The 26,253-nt window shown below is 43.6% G+C and overlaps 2 protein-coding genes across 3 annotated transcripts in view; both read left to right on the forward strand.

Annotated features, from left to right (window-relative positions):
- The window catches only part of ercc6 (excision repair cross-complementation group 6), a 50,550-nt gene extending 41,484 nt beyond the window's left edge, over positions 1–9,066 (forward strand). For both annotated transcript variants that reach the window (XM_038782860.1, XM_038782861.1), the window contains exons 16-21: positions 709–803; positions 2,669–2,814; positions 4,300–5,106; positions 5,536–5,734; positions 7,028–7,106; positions 8,270–9,066. In XM_038782860.1, the coding sequence (XP_038638788.1) occupies positions 709–803; positions 2,669–2,814; positions 4,300–5,106; positions 5,536–5,734; positions 7,028–7,106; positions 8,270–8,686 (1,743 nt within the window). In that variant the 3' untranslated portion in view covers positions 8,687–9,066. The remainder of the gene's footprint in view (positions 1–708; positions 804–2,668; positions 2,815–4,299; positions 5,107–5,535; positions 5,735–7,027; positions 7,107–8,269) is intronic.
- Positions 9,067–20,339: 11,273 nt separating this feature from the next.
- Positions 20,340–24,383, forward strand: LOC119956233 (bone morphogenetic protein 7-like). Its single transcript, XM_038783268.1, has 2 exons — positions 20,340–20,406; positions 23,829–24,383. Exons 1-2 carry the CDS (start codon positions 20,379–20,381, stop codon positions 24,263–24,265), a joined length of 465 nt encoding a protein of 154 aa, XP_038639196.1. The 5' UTR covers positions 20,340–20,378; the 3' UTR covers positions 24,266–24,383.
- The last annotated feature ends 1,870 nt before the right edge of the window (positions 24,384–26,253 follow it).

Consider the following 26,253-nt stretch of genomic DNA (forward strand, 5'->3'; position numbering starts at 1 on the left):
ATGCCACATCGAGAAATGCACGTGCACTTAGAGCAGTTATTTAGCAATTATGTATATTCGTAAGTGAAAACTGCGTGTGTTACATTGAGGGCGACTAAAATCTGCAATCTGTATGTTTTATTACCTCATATACCCTGGTGGCAATGCTGCTTTAAGCTGTTCTGGTCAGGACAGAGAATGTGATAGATTTCATGCCTGAGAATTCATGCCTGAGAAAGAACTGTACATATTGAAATAATCTGCATTGCTTTGAAACGTCTGACCCAATGCTGACACTAAACAGCTCACTTTGCACCATTGTTGAGGGTATTCCGAAATAAAGTGTTGCCCACAAGTCCGGCTGATTCACATGTGGTTGGGAGTATGCAGTATAGTTGTTCAGCTGTCAGCAATTAGAGCGAGTATAAAGCTTGTAGAAAACTTAATTAAAAACTGCTGGAATTCTAGCAATATGACTGCTTTGTGCAGGTGGGGCTATAACAAATTTTTACTAAACTATAATGTGACTAAACCTTTGCCCTACTTGTAGAATGTTTCCCTGCAATAAAGGCTCATCGTTTCAGCAATAAAAAATGTATGACTTGGAACTGTAGCTGTTTAAAGAAATGAATTGTGCTTGCACATCCACGTTTGACATTTGATTCTGAAGTGCTGTGCTCATGGCGGTGAAACTGGTGGATTATAATCACTAAATGCTCATTCTTTTAGGCCAGGGAACGTGCCTGGAGGATAGGACAAACGAAACAAGTTACTGTTTACAGGTTGCTGACAGCCGGATCAATTGAAGAAAAAATCTACCACAGGTCTGCCCAAAACTGGGAATGGCTTTGTGACTTGTCCTGTCATGTTAAACTTTGTAAACTGTCAGTTGCTTTTTGCCGACATTGTACTTTAGCCCAGGATCCACTTCTGTTTTATTGTCAATGCTTTAGCAAGCAGGAACATTTTAATTTCACACTGGGTGACCACTAAGACGTTGACTCTCAATTCCACCACCCCCCGTCACTCCGAGTACTCTTAAGTTAAAAGTACAATTTTATTTTTCTGCATTTATCCATGTAGAGATGTGAAAGTGAAACATAGTTAGAGAAACGCAAATACAAGTGACATGAGAAAATGCTGGAAATGTTCAGCAAATACATCAGTTCCAAAAGAGAAGAGCGGTCTAATCTTTCAGCTGGAAACTCTACAAAAAATTAAGAGATTCTACAGCCTGGGGATTGAAACTCTTCACCTTTCAGAAACCCTCTATTTGAATACCTGAGTCCAGCTTCAGAAGAACAGCCCCGATTTAAGACAGTGATAGTTTCTCATATCTAACATCAGCCATGCTTCCAAAGCATTTCTGAGTGACGTTAACAATTGAAACTGAATTAGGAGTGGTTTTGAATTCTAGGTCCATGCTCACTAGTGACTAAATTAAGTCTGGTTTAACACTCCTAATTGATCACCATTAATAACAACAGGAAGTAGAAATATTACTTTGTCAATCTTGGTTTGATTTAAACCCACACCCCAGAGACAGGAGGGCAATGTATTTACCCACTATTCCTTCACTTATAAGTCTTGCAACACCAGGTTAAAGTCCAATAGGTTTGTTTCGAATCACTAGCTTTCGGAGCGCAGCTCCTTCAGGTGAGCTGCGCTCCGAAAGCTAGTGATTCAGAACAAACCTGTTAGACTTTAATCTGGTGTTGTAAGACTTCTTACTGTGCCCACCTCAGTCCAACGCCGGCATCTCCACATAATTCCTTCACTAAAGTTTTGATTGGGGATCCCATTCGAAACATTAACTTGCCTTTCTCTCTTAGGTGCCAGCTGTGCATGCCCAGTATTTCAGGTTTCCTGCAACCAACCTTCATTGTTTGCATGAAATCAATTAGAAATGGACTGTGGAGTAAGATCTGCTACTTCCAGTCATTTGTTTTCGAATAGTCCACTATTAACAAGTTTGTCCTATTTACATGATGCTTCTTAGTAGAGGTGCGAGCTCTCGCACTGCATAATAGCATAAATGAACCCTGCTGGAGCACCCTCCCCCCAAACACACAATTTGAAGCATTATGTTTACACAGGAGACCATCTTTTTTTTAAATTTAGAATATCCAATTCATTTTTTCCAATTAAGGGGCAATTTAGCGTGGCCAATTCACCTACCCTGCATATCTTTGGGTTACGGGGGCGAAACGCGGGGAGAATGTGCAAACTCCACACGGGCAGTGACTCAGGGCCAGGAACGAACCCGGGTCCTCGGCGCTCTGAGGCAGCGGTGCTAACCACTGAGCCACCATGCTGCCCATGGGAGACCATATTAAATTGGTGGTGGACGACATCTTTCTGTGAGCACTATGGGAAAATAGAGGCTTCCTGCATGTAATTGTTTAGTAATATTCTACACATTTAACCATTTTTGTCTAATAATATATTAACATTGGGAGATGAAACGGTTTCGAAATGTAATAAATTTATAATTAGGTAAGGTTCATGGGTTGTGGAAAGGTTATGCGATTACATTTAAAATGCATGTTTTGGAACTATACGGTTCCGAAGGTAACTAAGGAGGCATGTGATTTTAATTCTTTTTATTGCTAAATTAATTAGAGGAAGTTGTAAATCTTTTCATATGTGGTTTCTTTAAATGAATTATGTAATTTTCACTTCATTACAGGCAAATTTTCAAGCAGTTCCTGACTAATCGAATATTGAAAGACCCAAAGCAAAGACGTTTTTTCAAATCTAATGATCTTACTGAGCTTTTCACATTAAGCAGTCCAGATGGCACTCAGGGGACAGAAACAAGTGCAATCTTTGCAGGTATTATCCCGTTTAAAGTTAACGAACAGAGTCCAATGCATTATGAAGTCGAGTATGGGGGTTTTAATTCACCACACTTGTTGCCTCGCATCTTATTTCTTTAGAAGAGAATGTGCTTGATAAATCCGCATGCGCAGTTAAATAAAGAATGAAAGACTTTGCATTTAAATAGTGCCCTTCATAATCTCAGTATGTCCCAAAGCACTTAACAACCAAAGTAGTGCTTTTGAAGCGTACTCCCTGTTGTAATGTAGGAAATATGGCAGCCTCTTTGTGGACAGTAAGCTCCTGTGATGATGGCCACTCATCATCTTTTCAGTGCTTATTGAGGGTTAAATATTGTCCTGGATACCACTCCCCTGCTCTTCTTCAAATAGCAGCATGGGATCTTTTATGCCCACTTGACTTGGGAGCTTTGGGTCTAACCTGTTACCTGAAAGCTGGCACTTCCGACCGTGCAGCACCTCTCAGCACTGCATTAGAGTGCCTTGCCTACGTTTTGTGCTCACGTGTTTTGGAGTGGGGCTCAAACCCATAACCTTCTGGCTCAAAGGCGAGAGTGCTATTACTGGGGATTGGCAAAGATATTGTTAACTCTCTGAAGTTGTGACTTGTTAATTTGCCCCAGGAACTGGTGGGTGATGTGCCGAATTGACATGTTTGATGGGACGAATGGCGGGCAATTGAACTGAACTAAACAATCATAGAATCCCTACAGTACAGAAAGAGTCTATTCGGACCATCGAGTCTGCACCGACCCTTTGAAAGACCACCCCTACCTCGTCCCTATCTCCCACCCTGTAACCTCACCCTAAGAGGCAATTTAGCATGTCCAATCCACCTAACCTGCACATCTTTAGCTCAGTGGGCTAGACAGCTAGTTTGTGATGTAGAACCAGGTCAGCAGCGCGGGTTCAATTCCCGTATCAACTGAGAATTCTGAATTCCCCCTCCGTGTACCCGAACAGGTGCCGGAATGTGGCGACTAGGGGCTTTTCACAGTAACGTCATTGCAGTGTTAATGTAAGCCTACTTCTGACAATAAAGATTATTTATTTATTTATTCATCTTTGGACTGTGGGAGGAAACTGGAGCACCCGGAGGAAACCTACGCAGACACGGGAAGAAAGTGAAAACTCCACACAATCACCCGAGGTGGAAACCGAACCTGGCGCTGTGAGACAACAGTGCTAACCACTGCGCCACCGTGCCGCCCAATCTGATAACTAAGGGAACAGGTTGACCCCAGCAGCCAGATTTGGGTGACAGGAATTGTTGGCGGGATTATCGTAGGTTCGCTCAGGAAAAAACAAGCTTGTAATTAAATTGTGCGGTCCGAATGTCCGGAATCATTCTCCAGCGAATGATTAATGATGAAATATAATCACATAGGCTTGTACTAGTGCAAATCTCAAAGTATTGTAATTAATATTTTATTTGAGAAGCTCTTCATTAATTGTGGTGCATATGTCTGTTCTCGGTTAGGCACAGGTTCAGATGTTTGCATGCCCACCACCCACAGAAAGAAAACTGGGAAAATCTCTGCTTCTCTACAGAAGAGAAATGTCTCCCCATCAGACCAGGATGCCAGCAAGCATGCCAGATTGCCACCTGCACCACTCCAGTGGTACTCAGCGAAAAAACAGTCAGGAAGACTTTCCATCAACCCACAGAGTGAAGTGAAAGAGAGCAATATTTTTGGCAGTGATGAAACTCAGGTAAAACAAGAAGGAACAGAAGCTGAACTTCCACCAAGTTCAGACACAAAAGATCACGGTTTGGATATTAACTCTGGCAGTGATGGGCCTGCCGATTCTGTGCATAAGGAAGCTGACATCAATTCTCATAAATCAGAATTTAAAGCCTCAATGGACCCTACATCCATCAATAAAGCTGGAGTCTCTGAACACGACCGCAGACGAGGACAAACTATACTGGATGAGGACAGCAAACACTGTCCTCTGAACTCTCAAACGTCACAAAATACAGCTGGCACTGCATTGGTCCAAACTGGCAAGAGTGGCAGACTTCACCACAAGCACCGGTCTAAAACGAAACATCAAACAGCCGAGGGTGAGCAGGGTGATGCTCGTTCCGTCCCTAGGCAGAGCGACAAGCGCAAGCACAGAAAACACAAGCGCAGCAAAGATGCATATTTTGAAGGCGAGCGTATTCCCCACTTGGTAAAGAGGCAGAAAATGAAAAAGAGGGGCTGTGAGGAAGAACAAAAGGAGAAGAAAGTCTGCAGGCAGAGTGACGATTATGTGTTGGAAAAGCTCTTCAAAAAATCAGGTAACCCTGCTCACGCATTTACGTGCATGTCTTTGTGTTTCGACTGTAAGATGATTTTTGGTGTTACAATTTCAACAAATCCCAGCCTGATGGTACGATTTCCATTCCATGATAGTATTGTGTCAAATATTCCAAATAGCTTTGGTATACTCATGGTTAAATAAGTAAATAGGCTCCTAAGCACTGTGGTAAAACTTTACAAACAAATGAGTGAGAGAGCAAATTATTAGTGCATTAATATGGATCCGGTGTTGGAACATTTCTAGTATCGTTATTTCTTTCAATCTAACTTTTAATTTCTTGCATTAAAAGTTGGTAGTAATAGCCGGCTCAAGAAGTCCAGCTTAATTCACAACATGAATGCAGTAATGTTGGTAGTCGTTGTGGAAGTGACACTGTTGATTGGGTTCTGTTTTCTGATTCACTCAGGAATCCACAGTGTGATGAAGCACGATGTTATTATGGAATCATCCAACCCTGATTATGTATTAGTCGAAGCAGAAGCTAACCGAGTTGCTCAGGACGCTTTGAAAGCACTGAAGGCCTCAAGACAGCGTTGCCTGGGTTCCTCTGGTGCGTCATCGAGAATCGGCGGCAGTCTGCTGTCAGGAACATCAGCTGGCATAAAGTACGATATTAGCGGGAGCAGTATTTTTTCACGCAGGAAGTTTATTTAATATTTACTTCAGTTCAACTTGTTTTTTTTTATTTTAAAAATAAGTGCTCGCAGGAGGTTGTGTCACTGGCAAGTCCAGCATTTATTGCCTACCCTTTATTACCCCATGAAGTTGATGGTGAATGGGCTTTAGATTGGTTTCACAGGTCGGCGCAACATCGAGGGCCGGTACAACATCGAGGGCCGGTACTGCGCTGTAATGTTCTATTGTTCCTCAAAGTACTTTAATACAACTCAGTGACTGCTTTAGACTACTTCAAAAGGCAATTTAAGGAGTTAACAATGTTTGTGTGGAACAGGAGTCACGTGCAGGCCCGGTTGGAAAAGGAGCGCCGATTTCCTCGACTAAAAGGCATTTGTGAACCTGTTGGGTTTTTTCTAACAAGTCGAAATCTTCGTGGCCACTTGTTATTGATCTCCGCTTGCTTCTCAACTACATTTTCTTTTTCTTTTTTAATTTCTGTTCCTTTTTTAAAATTTTAGAGTACACTATTCTTATTTTTCAATTAAAGAGCAATTTAGCCTGGCCAATCTACCTATCCTGTACACCTTCGGGTTTGTGGGAATGAGACACACGCAGACACAGGGAGAATGTGCATTGATTTTTGTTCTGAGTAGTAAAACCGCTGGAACAGTATGTTAAACCTGCAACCAATGCAAATGAACAGCACATTTAAGATTTTAAATGCTGAAATATTGCTTATCCGCCAACTCTTCCACAAATAGTGCAAAACACAACTAAAGGTTAAGAGGGATTACGGGGATGGGGCTGGGAGTGGGCTTAGGTAGGGTGCTCTTTCAGAGGATCAGTGCAGACTCGATGGGCCGAATGGCCTCCTTCTGCACTGTTGGTATTCTGTTTTATGATTCTATGTCTTGGAGCGTCTCTATGATAAACGGTGAGGTCCCTGACTCCAGACTCGCCTGCCTGGCACTATTAAGCCACCTGGTCAAGAAAATGCATATTTGAAAAGTCTATATTCCTCCAGACAAAAGCAGAGTTTTCTGAGGTCAGACCATCCCAGAGCAACTGTTGGGTCTGTTTGATGTCACCTGGTGAAATAGATCAACGTTAAAACCATCCAATGAATTAATAAAAATGTAGTTTTGTAACAAAGAGTGATGAGAGTTGGATTACAAACTGGTTGAGTTCTGCTTATGTGCCATCTGATCTCTCTGTTACCAATTTCCTTCTTGCACGTTAATTACTCATTCAAGATCTTACACCATTTTCTCCTGTCCTAGGCCACGATTCGGTCAGAAGAAAAACCCATTGCTTCCAACGAGCAGTCCTTCTTCCAAATGCACTCCAGAAAAATGCAAGGTACAATTGATATGATTTTGAATAATTGCTTAAACAATATAGAATAATAGAATGATTGCACGTTATTACCGGGCGGTTAATTAATTCAGGATTCAGGTAACGTGAAACTTGGGTAATTTAAAACAGTCAATTTAAACAGTGATCATTGTCCCACTCTGCAATTGATGGTTGTTGTCAGGACTTGAGTAATTCACGTTCAAGAACTTGTATAACAAGAGATACTTGAACCTACCTTAGTTCGACGAGTCTGCTGATATAGAGCTTATCATTTGAGGAGCAGTTGAGGACTCTGTGTCTGTACTCAAGAGTTTAGAAGGATGAGGGGGGATGTTGTTGAAACTTACAGCATAGCGAGAGGCATGGATAGACGTGGAGAGGAGTTTCCACAGGTAGGAAAAACTAGAGCCGTGGGCACAGCCTCAGACTGAAGAGACGATCCTTTAAAGCTAAGATGAGGAATTTCTTCAGCCAGAAGGTGGTGAATCTGTGGAACTCTTTGCCACAGAAGGCTGTGGAGGCCAAATCACTGAGTGTCTTTAAGACAGAGATAGATAGGTTCTTGTTTAATAAGGGGATCAGGGGTTATGGGGAGAAGGTAGGAGAATGAGGTTGAGAAACATATCAGCCATGATCAAATGGCGGAGCAGACTCGATGGGCTGAATGGTTTAATTGTGTTCCTATGGTCCTATGTGTGCAAATTAGTAGCTTGAAGTAACCAGAATACCTCTCCAAGCGGTATTGGTCCAAATTTAAATTCTGATTTAGTTATTAGAAGCAGGATATTTATTTAAAGTGACCACATTATGTTTTGCTGTGTTATGCAGCGAAGTAATATTTCCACTGCGCTAAATATTGGACAGCTGGACGTTTCTGATACATTTACCAAGCTGAAGGCCTTGTAATAAGAGTAATGTGAGCTGTACCTATTGTACATTTACTACTACAGACGGGATATTTTTCAGCTAACTTTTGAATAAAATCTTGCAGAGAGTCACAGGCACCTGTCCCGTCCCATTAATGTTTGCGATAGCTGCTGAAAGGGTTGAGGAAGATTTCACTTGTTGCTGTTTTCTTAACTTGTACATTTCGCACTACCCAATACCTTTAATGACCAATAGGACCGTGACAAGATCCACTATTTTGATGTGCTTTTTCCACACAGGATGCTGCTGTCATCGAAAAGGACACGGTTGCCAGATCTCATTTCAGCGGTGTTGCGACGGAGGAGGAGGCGAGTCGCCTGCTCCCGTCCTCCTCCTCGCTGCTGGCCAAAATGCGGGCGAGGAATCACTTGACTTTGTTCCAAAGGCTTGAAATTGACGAGAGCTCCGAGCCTGCCGCGGCGCCGCCTCCCATTCCGACCGAGCACGACGAACTGTTGGTGGAAATGCGGAACTTCGTTGCGTTCCAGGCCAGCAGCGACGGGCAAGCCACGACCACCGAGTTATTGCGCGAGTTTCAGTCCAAGTTGTCGACTGCGCAGACGGTTATTTTCCGAGAACTTCTCCGGAACTTGTGCACATTCCACAGAAACGGGTCTGGGGACGGAATTTGGAAACTGAAACCGGAATTTCGGTGAACATTCCTGCGGCTGCTGCTAATCATGTCAGCAGCGTGACTGAGCACTGGGTTTAATTGCTGCTATGTGGTGTAATAATTTAAACGGTCGAATTATCCTGAAACTTGAAGATACAGAACTGATTTCCATTTGCCCCCATGTTAGTCTAGCTGTTCTGTAATTAGCATCACCAATTAATAACTAATAATTTGTAAATAATTCAGTTGTAAATAGTAATTAAGAACTAGATTCATATAAAAATCCTAAATCAACCATTTTATATGAAATGAAATGAAAATCGCTTATTGTCACGAGTAGGCTTCAAACAGTAGTGAAAAGCCCCTCGTCGCCACATTCCGGCGCCTGTCCGGGGAGGCTGGTACGGGAATTGAACTGTGCTGCTGGCCTGCCTTGGTCTGCTGTCAAAGCCAGCGATTTAGCCCAGTGAGCTAAACCCCCTTTCACTATATTAGCATAGTGGTTAGCACTGTTGCTTCACAGCGCCAGGGTCCCATGTTCGATTCCTGGCTTGGGTCACTATCTGTGCGGAGTTTGCACGTTCTCCCCGTGTCTGCGTGGGTTTCCTGCAGGTGCTCTGGTTTCCTCCCATAAGTCTTGAAAGACTTGTTGTTAGGCAATTTGGACATTCTGAATTCTCCCTCTGTGTACCCGAACAGGCGCCGGAGGTTGGCGACTGGGTGATTTTCACAGTAACTTAATTGCAGTGTTAATGTGAACTTACTTGTGACAATAAAGACTTATTATTATTAATTGTTTTTTGGGCAATGGGTGAATGCCATCAGAACATGTGCTCAAATTACAAACTTTAACATGGGGCACTGGGCCTTGCAGCAAAAATAACACTTGTTTACATGCTTTAGAAAAATCCAATTTAAGGCAATAAGATTCAATGCGATGCCAATAGGCATCTGCCTCTGCTTTTCACGTAAGTCGCAATTGCTGAATGTGCTTTCAATTTTTTTTTTTCCAGAGTTCAGACAAAAAGGTATGAAAATTTCATGCCCCCAATGTTAGTCTATTCTGAGTTCCCGGCAGGGGGGGAAATAGGAAGAACTCGAATTTGTGTAGCACCATATCATATCCTCAGGACTTTTGACAGCGCTTTACAACCAGTCAATTCATTTCTGAAGTGCAGTCACTCAAGTAGACATGCAGTCGCCAAGCTAAGCATAAAGAGTCCACCAACATCACGTGAATCATTTGTTTTTTGATGGTGTTGGCCAGGACACTGGAAGAACTTCCAGCACTTCTCTGAACGGTGGTTTCGGGTCTTTTGCGCCAATCTAAGTGGCAGAGCACATGTGTTAATGTCTCAATACCTTCGATCGTGCAGCACTTCCTCAGTAGTTCCCCTGGAGCCTTGAATCACAATCTGCAGATTCAGGCAAAAGCATAAGAAACTGAGCCAGCCAGCTCAGAGTATACTGTCCTTCGTTTGTTCAATGTTTATTCAAAATGCTAAATCTGGTTTACATTTCGAATAAAAGCTGACAGTAAGTGTCCACTGCATTCAGTTTCCTCCGACAGGTGTCATTTATTTTTCCCTATTTAAACGTATTCAATAACATTTGTCTTTATAAATTGCTGTTTCAATGTTGAACAGAACTTAACACTCCACTTATTAAATCAGGATTTGAACAAGCGTTTGGCTCCTTATATTTATTGACAACAATGAAACCTCATCCTATACTTGTGATTCAGAACTCCAGTCTCAGGTAGTTTACGAATTTAGTTCTTCCTGCTAAAGGTGAAGCCTGGAAACAATTAACAGGCAGTTTGTGCAGCATATTGAGGATTAGACACTGTCGAAATTTTCATTGTAGATTTAAATTCTTTCAAACTATTTGTTTTCCTCTTGCAGTGTAAGATATTGTACAGATAACTTAACCTTCTGTTCCGTACAGAGAATCCGTGATTTGTTTTTGTATTACCTGACTTTAAAATAAAAAGTTAGACAGCACAAATCATGATCTACTCCAAAAGCATGAATATGTCAAATGTCTGTGGACCTACCCTGGAGAGAGGGAGGGGGGTGAAATTTCTCCTGTCAGTAATTTTGGTGAAGAAGTAGAATCCAAAATGAAAACTCCCATTTCGCAATTGCAGAACTTTTTCATATAAACATTTTAGCAGGAAGGGTTTCCCCCAGGTTGCCTCCCAACTGCGCATTGTCGCACTCAATGAACTTTGACCGCATCTCCAAATGCTGTTCATTGCTGTATAAAAAGTACCATAACCACCACCCAATTTCCACAAGATTGCCTGAAATTGCAGAAAGTTTTGCGCAAAACAAATCTGTACGAATTTCTGTTGTGCATTTCTTTTTTTTAAAATTTAGAGTACCCAATTATATTTTCCAATTAAGGGGCAATTTAGTGTGGCCAATCTACCTATCCTGCACATCTTTTGGGTTGTGGGGGTGAAACCCACGCAGACACGGGGGGAATGTGCAAACTCCACACGGACAGTGACCCAGGGCTGGGATTCGAACCTGGGACCTCAGCGCCGCAGGCAGCAATGCTATGTTGTGCATTTCTGACAGTTTTGTGCCCAATTAGAGAATGCACTCGAATCGAAGAAGAGGTTGTAATTCGATCGCTGTACATAATGAGTGTATGTTGGACGCTTATTTGTGATGTATTTTTAAGACTCATGTCTTCCCTGAATATATTCTTTCACCTCATCGCTTGTCACTTCAAATCCTTCATTACCACTCTGTCTCGCTCCTTTTTGTTCGATGCCTGTTTGCTTTAAATTAGAAAGCTTGTAACAAATGAAGAGTAACCGAGACAATGATTTTCGCCGCTTTCTGCATTAAAGGTGCTGCGGCGGTGCTCTCTAAATGAAAATAATTCCCTGACGTAATAGGTAAGCTGCACTGGCAGCAGATCACAGGCAAATCAGAAAGCTGATACCTTAAATGTGTTGCAGTAGGTGCTAATGTGGTCAAATGTCGATGAAAAGATTGCTTTCCTGCACATTGCAAACAAAATACAGGAATAAAAATCTTATCTCTTTTTGGCAAGGGGAGTTTCACATGACAACACCAACCTTCAATGCCTTTACGGAGTTAACATGTTGGATGGTGTGCCTTAATGTTGAAAATAAATGCAGGTGCTTTGTGGGGTGGGGGCATGGGTGATGATGGAAGAGGGACATATAGAAATAGATAAGGAAACGGCTATTGAACTATGGAAGCTGAGGCTTGACCAAACATTTAGTTGAAAAGACAGGTTTGGAGGTGGCCACAAAGGAGTCTGATTCAGCAAATGCTAAGCAGTTTCATTTGGTTTTAACAGTATGGTTTATTATCCTGTAGTGCCGTCAAGAAATTCTAAGAATGTAACATACATAACCTGTTTTTATAAACTTAGTCTCTTAGAGGGTCAGAATTGCATCTCCTCGCTTCTCCTGAAGTGAAATTTCATAACATTGCGCTCCTCAATAAGTGAGTTGAACTAAGTTTCATTTTTAAAATAATCTTTCTTAATATCACAAGTAGGCTTAAGTTAACACCGCAATGAAGTCACTGTAAAAAGCCCCGAGTCGCCACACTCCGGCGCCTGTTCAGGTACACTGAGGGAGAATTCAGAATGTCCAATTTACCGAACAAGCACATCTTTCAGGACTTGTGGGAGGAAATCGGAGCACTCGGGGGAAACCCACGCAAACACGGGGAGAACATGCAGACTCCGCACAAACAGTGACCCAAACCGGGAATTGAATCTGGCGCTGTGAAGCAACCGTGCTAACCACTGTGCTACTGTGATGCCCAGTATTGGATATAATTATTTTTGTACTTGATATATGTTTTAAATATTGCCATATTGCTTTCGAAACTTATTTAATAATTACAATTTCCATTAACATTACAGGACAGCATCAGATAACGGCTTAAATATTGAAAAGTGCAGCAGGTGGCTGAATAACAATTCATTATGTGATTACTTGCACAAAACTTGTAACAAATAGAAATTGAACTATTTTTGAGTGAAATTAACCATTTAAAATCCCTCCTGCCTTTGCCCTCCTGTGCAGTTTGATCAATAGGGTGTGGCTCTGATAAATGTTGGAGCCACGTGTCAGCTGGTAGATGCCCACTTAAAAAACATTTTTTGTTGATTGGTAACTGCTAATTAGCCTCAAACGATGGACATTAAAGTGACTGTTGAATGAAACCATTTGGAGCATGGAGTTTTCTTTTCAAGAATGCTACAGAAATTGGGAATAAACAAATTTTTTTATAATATAAATTTAGATTGCCCAATTCATTTTTTCCAATTAAGGGGCAATTTAGTGTGGCCAATCCACCTACCCTGCACGCCTTTTTGGGTTGTGGAGGCGAAACCCACGCAAACACAGGGCAATGTGCAAACTCCACACAGACAGTGACCCAGAGCCGGGATCGAACCTAGACCTCTGCGCCGTGGGGAATAAACAAATTGTTGTTGTATAATACCTTCAACGTAGAAAATGCATCAATCCACTTTAAGGAGGTGGGAGTGCAGTGAGTAAATGGTAAACCGGGTAGGCAAGGAGGGGAAACAAACTGTGCGAGGGGTGGGCAGGGTTACCAAGATAAAATTGAGTATTGTTGAAGTAGAGACAAGGGGGGAAACAACAATTTGCACTGTATGAGAAGAGAAGCTATTGACTGACAAATGGGCTCTGGTTGGAGAATGCATCAGTTGATGATGAATGACAGATAACTGTCAAGAATTGTTTTGAAATATGTTGAAATGATCAGTTCTGAGATGATATTTTGTGGTGAAGTTGGAGTGGCCACAGATAACATGGAATGATGGAAGGATATCCGAGAAGTCTAAATCCAAGCTGCTGTTAAGAAGCAGGCATGTCCGGAAGGAATTAGAGGAGTTCTGAGGAAGGATCATTGGACTTGAAATGTCAACTCTTCATGTTTCCACAGATGCTGCCAGGGCCCCTGAATCTATCCACCGCTTTTTGTGTTCCATATTGGGAGAGGAGAGGGGGTTTAGTGAGAAAGTAAGAGCAAGTTAGCTGCACATTCGGCCAGTGATGGTGCAGGGGAGAGGATTCAGGAAAGGTGAGATGCTCTGCTGATGGGGTGAGACATGGGGGAATCTGTAGGTGACAGATTATAACTCCTCAAAAATGGGACAACTGAGGTGAGGTTCACAGGAGGGCAGGATGCCCTGGAGTTCTGGAAATGCTGTAGTTTTGGGAAACAGGGGGAAGAACTTTGACTTTCTTCTGTCTTTTTCCTGGAAAGATTTTGATTAAAAACCAGGAGAGCCTTGGAGAAACCTATTACTCCGATAAGGATCAGGGACAAAGCTTTCTTTCCACAGAGTCAGGCCTGAATTCGAGCTGGAGGGCAGCGAAGGGTGAGCAGGGAGCAGATCATAGAATTTCCAGTGCAGAAGGAGGCCATTTGGTCCATCGAGTCCGTACCAGCCCTGAAAGACCACCCTACCTAAGCCGACAACTCCTAACTTTTGGACACAGCGGGGCAATTTAGCGTGACCAATTCACCTAACCAGCACATCTTTGGACCGTGGGTGGAAAGCAGAGCACCCGGAGGAAACCCACGCAGACACGGGGAGAACGTGCAGACTCCGCACAGACAGCGACCCAACCGGGCATCGAATCCGGGGTCCCTGGCGCTGTGAAGCAATAGTGCCAACCCACTGTGCTACCCTGTCGCCCCCAGCAGGGAGGGGGGTTCAGGTTCAGCTGAGTGGAACTGGACACCGAGTGGTCTGACAGATCCGGGGGGGGGGGGGGGGGGGGGGGGGAGCAATCAGGATTGGGAGTGGCAAGAAGGTAGAGAGGGAAGTTTGTTTTTTGGTCAATTCCCGTCCCTCTGTGCAACAAGAGCGATGGATGTTTAATATCCTCACTTGACTGACAAACACACCTTGATCGACAGGGTTCCGAGCAACTGAACGCGGAGCCGATCACAGGAGTCTGGAGTTTACGTGCACAACATTGCAACGTCCTGCTTTCCCTCATTCCCACTTCAACCCGGATCGATCTCGGGAATAAAGCAGTGGACGGGGTCAGCAGGGAGGCAAATCGAACTGGAGGCTCGCAAAGTCGCACCCTGGCCGGAGCACAACACAAAATGCACAAAATAGAGCTTGACCTGGATTTGCAGACTCCCGGGCCGTGTACAATCCAAAAAAAACCCATTGGCCAGAACGGACGCGTCAATATCAATGCCTGTAATTACATCTTGCTGAAGTGCGTGCTACTTGTCAATTACATTTCACTGATTGCACCGCCAAAAGATGCAACCTTTAACTGCTTCGGGAAAGCGCGGAGATAGAGGAGGAATTGGATGTGATAAGCATGTCAGCGGAATCGTTATGTGCTAATGAAAAACAACAACAACACGCCTTTGAGGCTCTTCCAGCCTCGCCTCCTGAGACTGTACTAATGAAAATATGGGCCTTTATTACTCTCCCCTCACCACACACACATTAACTAATGCTTTATAATCATATAATGGGTCCTTTAGTTAATGAATCTGTTCTGAAAGAAAAGTTTAACACAAAATTAAATTTACTTTACTTTGCCTTGTTGAGTTTGCCCATCGAATGTGTATATTTTTTTTGTAAGGCGGGCACAACGTGAGATCTATCTGAGTTGAAACTGGTCTGCAGAGCAGGAAGGTAAACGTTAATCTTCCCGCTGTTCGCGCCGGCGGGATTTTCCGGTCCCGCCGATGGCGCGCGGGTTTCCCGGCGGGTGCGGGGGTGGATTAGACAGGGGAGGGAGGGCGGGCCGCCGAGAAACAAGCCGCGGGGCAAACCTTAACCAACCATTGGCTGGGTGAAAATAACCTTTCAAAGAAAGTGGATGCGGTTTTTGTTTTAAATGGCGAATCTCTAGTCTGTTGATTTAATTTCCACTGTATCATTGCCCCTGTTTTTCATCTCGCTCTTTGAGGACAATCGAAAGAGGTCATTCTAACCAGTACTTTTAAGGGGAGTTTGGATCACTTTCCCAATCAATGATTGTCTAATTGATTTGCTCATAGATAGCCCCCCCCCCCCCCCCCAGTATCCCCAGAACCGTCAACAACACACATTCATTCTCCCAAAATAAGATCCAGCTTCATCTTATACTTCATACCGATGCATGAAATGAAATGAAAATGAATGAAAATCACTTATTGTCACAAGTAGACTTCAAATGACGTTACTGTGAAAAGCTCCTAGTTGCCACATTTCGGCGCCTGTTCGGGGAGGCTGGTACGGGAATTGAACCGTGCTGCTGGCCTGCCTTGGCCTGCTTTCAAAGCCAGTGATTTAGCCCTGTGCTAAACCAGCCCCCATAGTGTCTGTTTCAGATAATCTTCTGTTCGCCAGTCTGTAAAATGGGCCATTTCCCCCTACACAAACCCCCTTTGATTGTGGGGTGTGGGTGTGTGTGTGGGGTGGGGGTGTATGGGGTGGGGGTGTATGGGGTGGGGGTGTAGGGTTGTGGGGGTTGTGGGGGTTGGGGGGTGTGGGGTGGGGGCGTATGGGGTGGGTGTGTAGGGTTGTGTGGGGTGGGGGTGTGTGGGGGTGTGTGGGGTGGGGGTGTGTGGGGTGGGGGCGTATGGGGTGGGTGTAGGGGTGTGTGGGGTGGGGGCGTATGGGGTGGGTGTAGGGGTGTGTGGGGTGTGTGGGTTGGGGGTGTATGGGGAGGGTGTGTAGGGATGTGTGTAGGGGTGTGTGGGGTGGAGGTGTATGGGGTGGGTGTGTAGGGATGTGTGTAGGGGCGTGTAGGGATGTGTGTAGGGGTGTGTGGGGTGGGGGTGTAGGGGTTTGTGGGGTGGGTGGGGGTGTGAGGTAGGGATGTGGGGGGGTGTGGGGTGGGGGGGTGTGGGGTGGGGGGGTGTGTGGGGTGGGGCTGTGTGAGGTGGGGATGTGGGGGTGTGTGGGGTGGGGGTGTGGGGTGGGGCTGTGGGGTGGGGGTGTGTGGGGTGGAGGGGTGTGTGGGGTGGGGCTGTGTGAGGTGGGGATGTGGGGGTGTGTGGGGTGGGTGGGGGTGTGAGGTGGGGATGTGGGGGTGTGTGGGGTGGAGGGGTGTGTGGGGTGGGGCTGTGTGAGGTGGGGATGTGGGGGTGTGTGGGGTGGGGGTGTGGGGTGGGGCTGTGTGGGGTGGGGATGTGGGGGTGTGTGGGGTGGGGGTGTGTGGGGTGGGGCTGTGTGAGGTGGGGATGTGGGGGTGTGTGGGGTGGGGGTGTGGGGTGGGGCTGTGTGGGGTGGGGATGTGGGGGTGTGTGGGGTGGGGCTGTGTGGGGTGGGGGTGTAGGTGTGTGGGGTGGGGGGTTGGGGTTAAAAAATAGTTCTTCATGTGACAGTTATTTTTGCAACGTTTGACATTTTTGGTCTTTTTTTATCTTCTGTGTACTGTATTGATCTCCCTTTCGCCTCCAATGTGAGATTTTGTTGTTTTAAACGAAGGTACAGTTATACATTTAAAGACACATGTTGGAGTTAGTTGGTCCTTTCACGCTTCAGATGCTGCTGATACGGAGCCTGTTAAAACTGGTGATGGGATCTTACTGTTCCTCCAGAGGAGCAACCGGCTGAAACTCGCGGAAGTGTCGACATAATTTGTCAGGAACCTCTCATGTTTACCCCTTGATTTACCCCCTCCCCCCGCCCTCACAGTAAAGAAACTAATCCACAATGTTCGAGTGTGTAGATTTTGGGATTGACTTGTACAAAGACGGGGTAAAGTGGGTTGGATCCTCTGCTTAAAGGTAACTGGTCCGCTTTCAAAGTTAAGGGACAAGGCCCTGTGCCCCCGCCCCCCCCCCCCCCCCCGACATGTTTAAACAGCGAGCGAATGAATTGGTCAGAATGCAAAGTCCCCTTAAATGTGACCGCCAGCAAATATTGGCAGGGGCTCGCTCAGTTACATCCATGGGAAACGGGCTGAACAGAAATGAACCAGAATATTCGTCTCCCAACACGGTGGGTGTGGCGGGGTTGGGGGGGGGGGGGGGTCCCTAACAGCCTCTGACAATTACACCAACCATTCACATTCATCATCTTTCTCGGTCTACAATCCATGATAGCCCCTTGGTGTGTCAATCTGCCCTAACACTAGAATAGACTTCTATACAATATCTAGCCCCAGCTTGAGGACCGGTACAACAACAATACTGAGCGTTGCGAACGTTAGGGGCTGGTTCAGTCCCTAACGTTAAGGGCTAAGTAGCTGGCTTGTAAAGCAGAACAAGGTTCAATTCCAGCACCGGCCTACCCGAACAGGTGGCGGACTGTGGCGACTAGGGGCTTTTCACAGTAACTTCATTTGAAGCCTACTTGTGACAATAAGCGATTATTATTATGTGAGAGCCCAGTTTTTTTGCGTAATTTAAAGGTGCGTCAAAGATACACTACGATGCAACAAGGAGCAAGTGGATTGCAGAATAGAATCAGAGGATCCACGGCAGTGCAGAGTGAGACCATTCGGCCCATCGAGTCTGCCCTGGCCCTCTGAGAGAGCTCCTTAACCTAGACGGAAGCTTCCAACTCATCCCGGTAACCCCACATAACCTGCACATCTTTGGGTACTAAGGGGCAATTTTCAGCATGGCCAATCCACCTAACCTGCACATCTTCGGGTACTAAGGAGCAATCTTCAGCATGGCCAATCCACCTAACCTGCACATCTTCCAATGCATTATTTTCCATCCATCGGTAGACAGGGTAGTTGCAGCAATTTGCAAAAATAATAAGGGATCAGATATCTATTAATTGGCCATTAAATTCTACACACTTCCTTCCACGAAGAAACGGTTGCATTTGTTTCTCGATATTCTCTAAATATTATTAAATACAGCGCCTGCATTTTGAACCTGGGGGCAGTTTTATGTTGGGGGGGGGAAGGAACACTTTGAATGAAGCAGGTTAAAATCTGGGGCTTCACTCCAACTAATCCATTTGAACCACTTCTGCCCCCTCAGTGGGCATAATGAAATGAAAATAAAATGAAAATCGCTTATTGTCACGAGTAGGCTTCAATGAAGTTACTGTGAAAAGCCCCTAGTCGCCACATTCCGGCGCCTGTCCGGGGAGGCTGGTACGGGAATCGAACCGTGCTGCTGGCCTGCTTGGTCTGCTTTAAAAGCCAGCGATTTAGCCTGGTGAGCTAAACCAGCCCCATAAAAACGTCGACGTTGCGATTTGAAATAAATTGGACGAGAAAGACAATTTTAATAACTTGCTGGCATATCTTCAGATCAGAGCGAATGTCTAATTCACAAACACATCAAACTGTGTGTGTGTGTGTGTTGTTGGAATGGATTAACGTTGAAGACTTGGACGGAACGCGAGGGTGGGTAACATAAAGTTTACGGTCACTATTTAAGACACTTGAGATTTTGAGAAATGGGTTGCTCTGGGTTAGCAAGACTTGACTTTAAAGATTAGAATTTTTTTTTAAATTCCGACATAAAGCAAAAAGGTCTCCCAAGTCCCGTGGTCGACAATAAGATGATCTGTTAACAGTGTTTGTACAAAGCTGCTGGAGTTCTTTTATGGTTACTTCATCTCGCCTCTGTCGGCACAATAGTGAACATTTGATTTACAGCGTGTTGTTCCTCCACATTTTCCGCTTTATATGAAGCAGGCTGCGAGTGGGCTGCTGGTGTTAGCTGACGGGTTGAAGGCACTGCTCTCTCCAACTGATGTGCTCCGTGAATGTGTTTCAGGGCAAGCAGAGGGAGCGCAGTCAGCGCTGACCGGCCCCCAGTACATGCTCGACCTCTCCAGCGCGGTTGCAGACGCGGACGGCTTGACCAAGTACCCCCGTGTGCTGGAAGGAAACCTGGTCCGGAGCTTTGAGGATAAAGGTATGCAAAAAAAATGCACATTGTTTTGGAAAGCAATAATAAATTGAAGTTGCTAATTTACAACAGCAAATTCAGGTCAGTCTCAATAATATGGAATACAACTCCCTGTGCCGAAAGTGAGCAATTATGAAAAGAACTTCAAAATAATTTGGGGAGTTTAAAAATCACGATGGAATAAAATGTGAGGGTATATTTCCAAATTGCATTTCTTCTGTAAATCATTGATTTGAGCTATTAGCGGGAATGCAGGTAAGGTTAAGTGGTCAGTGTACATTTGGGCGATGTCGCCATGGTTGGGTGCTGATACACTGGTATGTCTGCACGAGCAGCCCTTAAGATTGTGAAGATGGAGTTGCCAGCACTTTCTGTGCATCTTTCACGTGTAACCTGACACTTCAGGCGCTTCACATATATTGTCATTTGAAAGTGGGAGTAATTGCCTGACACACAAACTGTCTTTCCCTCTCTTACAGTTCATGGAGAGAAACCTACTTTTATTTCAATGTCACTTCAGTGGGGAGGGACGAGCAACTCCTCAAAGCCGAGTTAAGGCTTTTTAAAATGAAGGGAGGTTCCCAGCACGCCCCCCCCCCCCCCCCCCCCGCCCCCACTTGTGCAGGGTGAGTATTTTCACTCTTCCCTCCCTCTTCCCCCTGCCTTTCCTTTTGGTTCAGTTTAAGTAATAGATTAGATTCTGATTACCAGACCTTGTTTCTTATTTGTTCAAACCCCCACGCCTGACTCTTTTTAATTTTCCTCTTCTTCTTTGCCATTCACAAGGTGGATCTGTGCGAGTTGCTGGAAGGTCGCCAGTCTGATCTCCTCCAAAACCACCCCTCTGTACACAGAAGGATGGTAAGTGTTCACAGTCACCCAGACAGTAAGTTGCACTTTGGGATCTCCACTGTGCAGGAGATTGTTCGTTGTCGAAATATTAATAGAATAATTACACACACCCCAGAATCCACCCTATTCCCTGACAGCCAGGGACCCACATATATATTATATATATAAAATATATATGTAAGAATTGATCCAGAGCCTATTAATAAATTCACGTTATAAATACAATTATTGTCCGATTTGAGTCATTAATAAGGTTTTGCAAAAATAAATAAAGCCTTTATTACTCTTCCATCCCTCACTTTTGTTTATCTAATTTTTAATATGTTTAGCATAAAATTTATGAGACCATATTTCTCTGTTAGCTCCACACTTTTTTTGCAATATATCCAATAGTCTTGCATGATGTTATCTGCAGTTTTCAGGATTTACTCCGCGGGGGGGTTGCATTTCTGTAGCATTGTGCACAGGCGGCATCTATGCTGGCAGCAGCCCTGGTGGTTTTTAACTTTCACCCAGGTGTGGGAGTGGGTTAGGAACAGCAGCTGCAACCATGCATTCACCATCATCCCCAGCATCTCCCCCCCCCCCCCCCACCCCGGGCCGGAGGCCCCCTGGGTTTGAGGCCGGTCAGATTTGCCAAGAGCAGCGATCACCGGAACATCTCGCAGCCCTTCCTGGTGCTCTTCACCGACGACAGGAGGCGGCGCACTCCCGAGGGCTCCAGGGCAGCGACTTTAACAGGTGAAGGGGGGAAATTCTACTGCGGTATGCAGTGCTCAGCATTACAGGCGTAACCTGTGGGTGAACACAGGCTTGATTAAAGCGGGTGGCAATTCATACACCACTTTTCAAAGCTCAGTTTGACAAGTAGTTCATTTTTTTAGCGCTTCGATCGTTTTTTTTTGCTGGCTGGATTATGTACAAATTTTAAAAGAAACATTCAGTTGTGGTCATTTTACGGTAAGCAACTATTTGCATCTAAAATGGTAAAATGTGCATGGATAAATATTCAATACAGAGAGTTGTTAACATTAGCCATACTCTCACTCACTATATATAATATATACGCACGCACACATATATACATACATCTATAATATACATATACACATGTATACATAATGTTGTTAACATTAGCCATACTCTCTCAGACTATACATAACAAATTCACACACAACCACACACACACATACATATATATATATATACATCTATAATATACATAATGTGCTATAATATACATAATAGCCATACTCTCTCTCACACTATATGTAATACACACACACACACAGACACACATATATATACACACCTATAATATACATATATATACATAATGTTGTTAACATTAACCATATTCTCTCTCACACTATATGTTATATATTCAGACATACACACACACACATATATATACAAACACGTATAATATACATATACACATATAGACATAATGTTGTTAACATTAGCCATACTCTCTCTCAGACTGTATATATTATATACACACATACACACACATACAGACATATATACATAAAATATCATTTATACAATTACATTCATATAAATGTAAGTTGTTGACATTAGCCATTCTCTCTCTCTACATATAATATGTGCACACATCTATACCTACAATGTATACATATAATACATATACACATATATAGATTAAAGTTGTTATATTTAGCCATTCTCTCTCACTATATATTTATATGTACTAATATACTGAGGTTATTCATTCATGAAGGCCCCACCTTCTCAACCTTGTCCCTCGCCTGAGGTGTGGTGACTCTCAGGTTAAATCACCAGCAGTCAGCTCTCCCCCCTCACAGGGGAAAAGCAGACTATGGTCATCTGGGACTATGGCGACTTTACCTTTTACATATGTACTGTACACATAAATATACCTAGAATATAATACATAGATATACATGCGCACACATATATATATGCATACTTTTGGTAATATTAGCCATTCTCTCTCACACTATATAAAATATACATTTATACACATATATACACAATGGCAACATTAGCCATTCTCTCCATCACAATATATAATTTATGTACATATATATCTATAATATAATATATCCCTACATATACACATAATGTTGTTAACATTAGCCATTCTCTCTCTCAATATATAATATGTACACACACATACATACACACATACGCATAAAAAAATATTATTTTTGTATATATATTATATATATATGATAAGAGAGCTACATTGTCCACAAGCCCGACACAAGACTCCCAAAACAAGTGCTCTACTCTGAGCTCCACAATGACAAACGATCACAAGGAGGGCAGAGGAAATGCCACAAGAATACCCTGAAGCCCCCTAAATAAATGCAACACCCCTCCGACACATAGAATCATCTCCCCCAGAAATCACAAACTGGAGAAGCAGCATCTGCAAAGACGCCAATCACCTCGAGGGTCACAGGGTGGGGCACGCGTGGCCAAGCATAGACAGCGGAAAGAGAGCACAGAATCCAGAGGATCCCACCCAGCCACCTGATCAAACACCATCTGCCAAACCTGTGGCAGGATCTGCAGGTGCAGGATCGGAATTTACAGCCACCCCTGAACCCACCTCCCCTGAGTGGAAGCAAATCATCCTCGATACTGAGGAACTTCCCGAGAAGAAGAAGATGGGAACATAGGAATTAGGAGCAGAAGGAGGTAATTTAACCCTTCGAGCCTACTCCGCCATTCAATCAGATCATGACTGGTCTCAAATCTACTTCTCTACCTGTTCCCTATGTCCCTTCAACCCATTTTTTATAAACAGAAATATATCTATCTCTGTCAGATATAAAATAAGCGCACATATATACATATAGTATACATATACACACATATATATATATAATGTTGCTAACATTAGCCATTCTCTCTATTTATAACATACACACATATATACCTAGAATATAATATGCACATAAACACACACATATATGCATAATTGTGTTAATATTAGCCATTCTCTCTCTCACCATATGTAATGTACACACTTGTACATATACATACATACACACACATATATGTATATACATAACACAAAAGTAAACACTAGACATTCTCTCTCACTGTATATAATATGCATACATACACATATACACACACACACATATATACATACACAAACACACATATATATACACACAAATCTTAACATTAACCATTTTCTCTCTCACTATATAATACTATATACACACACACATATATTATATATATATATACATATATATATACACACACATATACAATATATAGACACAATTACACTGAATCACAGTTCATAATGAGAAACATTATGAGGAAAATAAGTATATTGACTCTAGTCCTTCCTAATGTGTTAGTCTCTGGCTCTGCTAGTATATTTGTCTATGTTTTTTGTGTGATTTGGAAGTGGTGCAATAAAGCCAATGGTTCCTCTTTGTTTAGGAGACGACATATTACTGGAGATGATGCCTCTTGTTCCAGCACTGCCCCCTGGAAATGCCATTCTTTCACCAGGCCGGGTGGCACAGAGCAGGCAAACCCGAGCTGCCCCTGTCCTTGCGAGGCCCTGCCAGAAACATCCTCTCTACATGGACTTCGAGCAGCTGGGCTGGTCCACCTGGATCATTTCCCCAAGGGGCTACAGCATCTATCACTGCAAAGGCTCCTGCCCTTTCCCTCTGGGACAAGGCTTCAAAGCCACCAATCACGCCATGGTGCAGTCTATCGTCCATGCACTGAAACTTTCCCAAGAAGCGGGCACCCCGTGCTGTGTCCCGGACACACTGCATTCCATAAACCTGCTCTATTTTGACCATGAGGAGAACTTCGTTCTCAAACAGTATGACGATATGGACACTGTGAGTTGTGGATGTCACTGATTGAAGGCATCGCTCCCCGAAGCAGGGTGTTTTCGAACACCCTGAGAATCTATATGAATGGAAAGGTGTTTTTTTGTTGTTGAGAAAATGATATCAAGTTATTGCTCTGTCAATTAGCTGAATACACATATAATTTAATTTATCATTACCCCTACACACAGTTCAGTGTTGATGCTTCTGTTTCTGTACAGTATTGATTGCTTGTAATAAAATTGCTAAATGCCTGTGTTTCATCAGTTGTCACATTGACCATATGATAAACCAATTCTTCATAACGTTAAGTACAGTGTGTTACTGAATGGTAACACAGCTGGATGGCCATTTCTGCCCTCACACTTGTCCAACAGTGATGTGGAGATGCCGGCGTTGGACTGGGGTGAGCACAGTAAGAAGTCTGACAACACCAGGTTAAAGTCCAACAGGTTTGTTTCGAATCACTAGCTTTTGGAGCACAGCTCCTTCCTCAGGTGAGTGAAGTGGTGGGTTCCAGAAACATATACATGGACAAAGTCAAAGATGCCAGACGATGCTCCAACAGTGACAGAAGATATTTATTAAATGTGAAGGAGAAACAGCAATTAAACCCAGAACAAGGACTTTGTGTGAAGTGCATTCAGGTCGATCTCCAAGTTTGTTTCCTCTTTTTTTTAAAAATAAGGAGAGACAATCGCAGCAAAGAAGTTACAGAGCAGAGATATTTCCCATCACAATCCGCAACCCATATAAAAAGTTGGCTCCGTTTCAGAGATCATTTATATTTTGCTCACTTTCCCAAAACACTGTGGTGAATCTGCCTTTGTAAAAAAAACAGAAACTTGATAATTAAACTGGATGACAAAACATTAGCTCCCTTCTCTCTCCACAGTGGCTGTCAGGCCTGCTGAGATTGTCCAGCATTTTCTGTTTTTGTTTCAGATTCCAGCACCCACAGTAATTTGCATTTAATTAAACTTATAGTATGTTTGATTCCCCCCCCCCCCCTTCCTGATGTATGGTATGGAACAGTCTGATTAAACTGTACAACAGTTATGAAGTTCTGTTATTAACTATGTGCCTCAAAAGCAACTTTACTGAACTCCTAGAAGCCGATCTGTCGCTCACCCCAATGTGTGATCCAAGGTATTGATGGGCAGGTCCCAGGGTATAAATGGTTGAGGGAACAAATTCACTTGCTGACGATGGCCCGATTGCAAAACTAACCCTAGCTACAGTACAAGTTGTGGGAGTGCGACTTGCAATCAAACATGTGGCAAGTGGGGCTTGATTGGAATAGTTTGTGCTGCTGAATTTTCAGATGATTCCCACTCTGCACCCGATCACACAGATCAAATGCACAGTGTTAAAAAGTAATATTCTTTCAATGCGGTCTTTTCTGTTTAAGTGTATAATGAGTTCATGTTATTTGTGTATGGTTACCTTGAGTTTATGGGATGCTTCATTATTCTCAATGATGTGCGGCAGACAACCATCATTTGAGTTGATGCTGGCGTCGATATGGACATCACAGAGCTTCAGTGAGGAATGAACATTCGGAGCACAAAGATCTGGTCAACCAAAGCACGATGGTGCACGTTCCTGGAACGCTATGCTCCAAGTATAGCTGATTGAAAAGAAAATCTTTTCTCAGAGTTACAAGGCCAATGCGCAGAGTGGACAGGGCAAGCCCTTAATCCGTCTCCTTGCTTGCTGCAAAAAAAACCCAATTCAAATGCGAATTGAATCCAATTCATGATCCCGTCAAAGAAACATACTAGATTCTGACCAAGAACAGGCATTACGCCTGATCTCAGGCTTGATCCTACCCTTGATATCCAAAGATGTGCAGGAAAGGTGAATTAGCCTTGCTACCTTGCCCATTTGTCCAAAGATTAGGTGGGGTTATATGGTTACGGGGAAAGGGTGGGGGATTGGGCCTATCTTTATCTTTATTATTGTCACAAGTAGGCTTACATTAACACTTCAATGAAGTTACTGTGAAAAGCCCCTAG

This window comes from Scyliorhinus canicula, chromosome 22 (assembly GCF_902713615.1).
Source record: "Scyliorhinus canicula chromosome 22, sScyCan1.1, whole genome shotgun sequence".
In the NCBI taxonomy this organism is placed as follows: domain Eukaryota; kingdom Metazoa; phylum Chordata; class Chondrichthyes; order Carcharhiniformes; family Scyliorhinidae; genus Scyliorhinus; species Scyliorhinus canicula.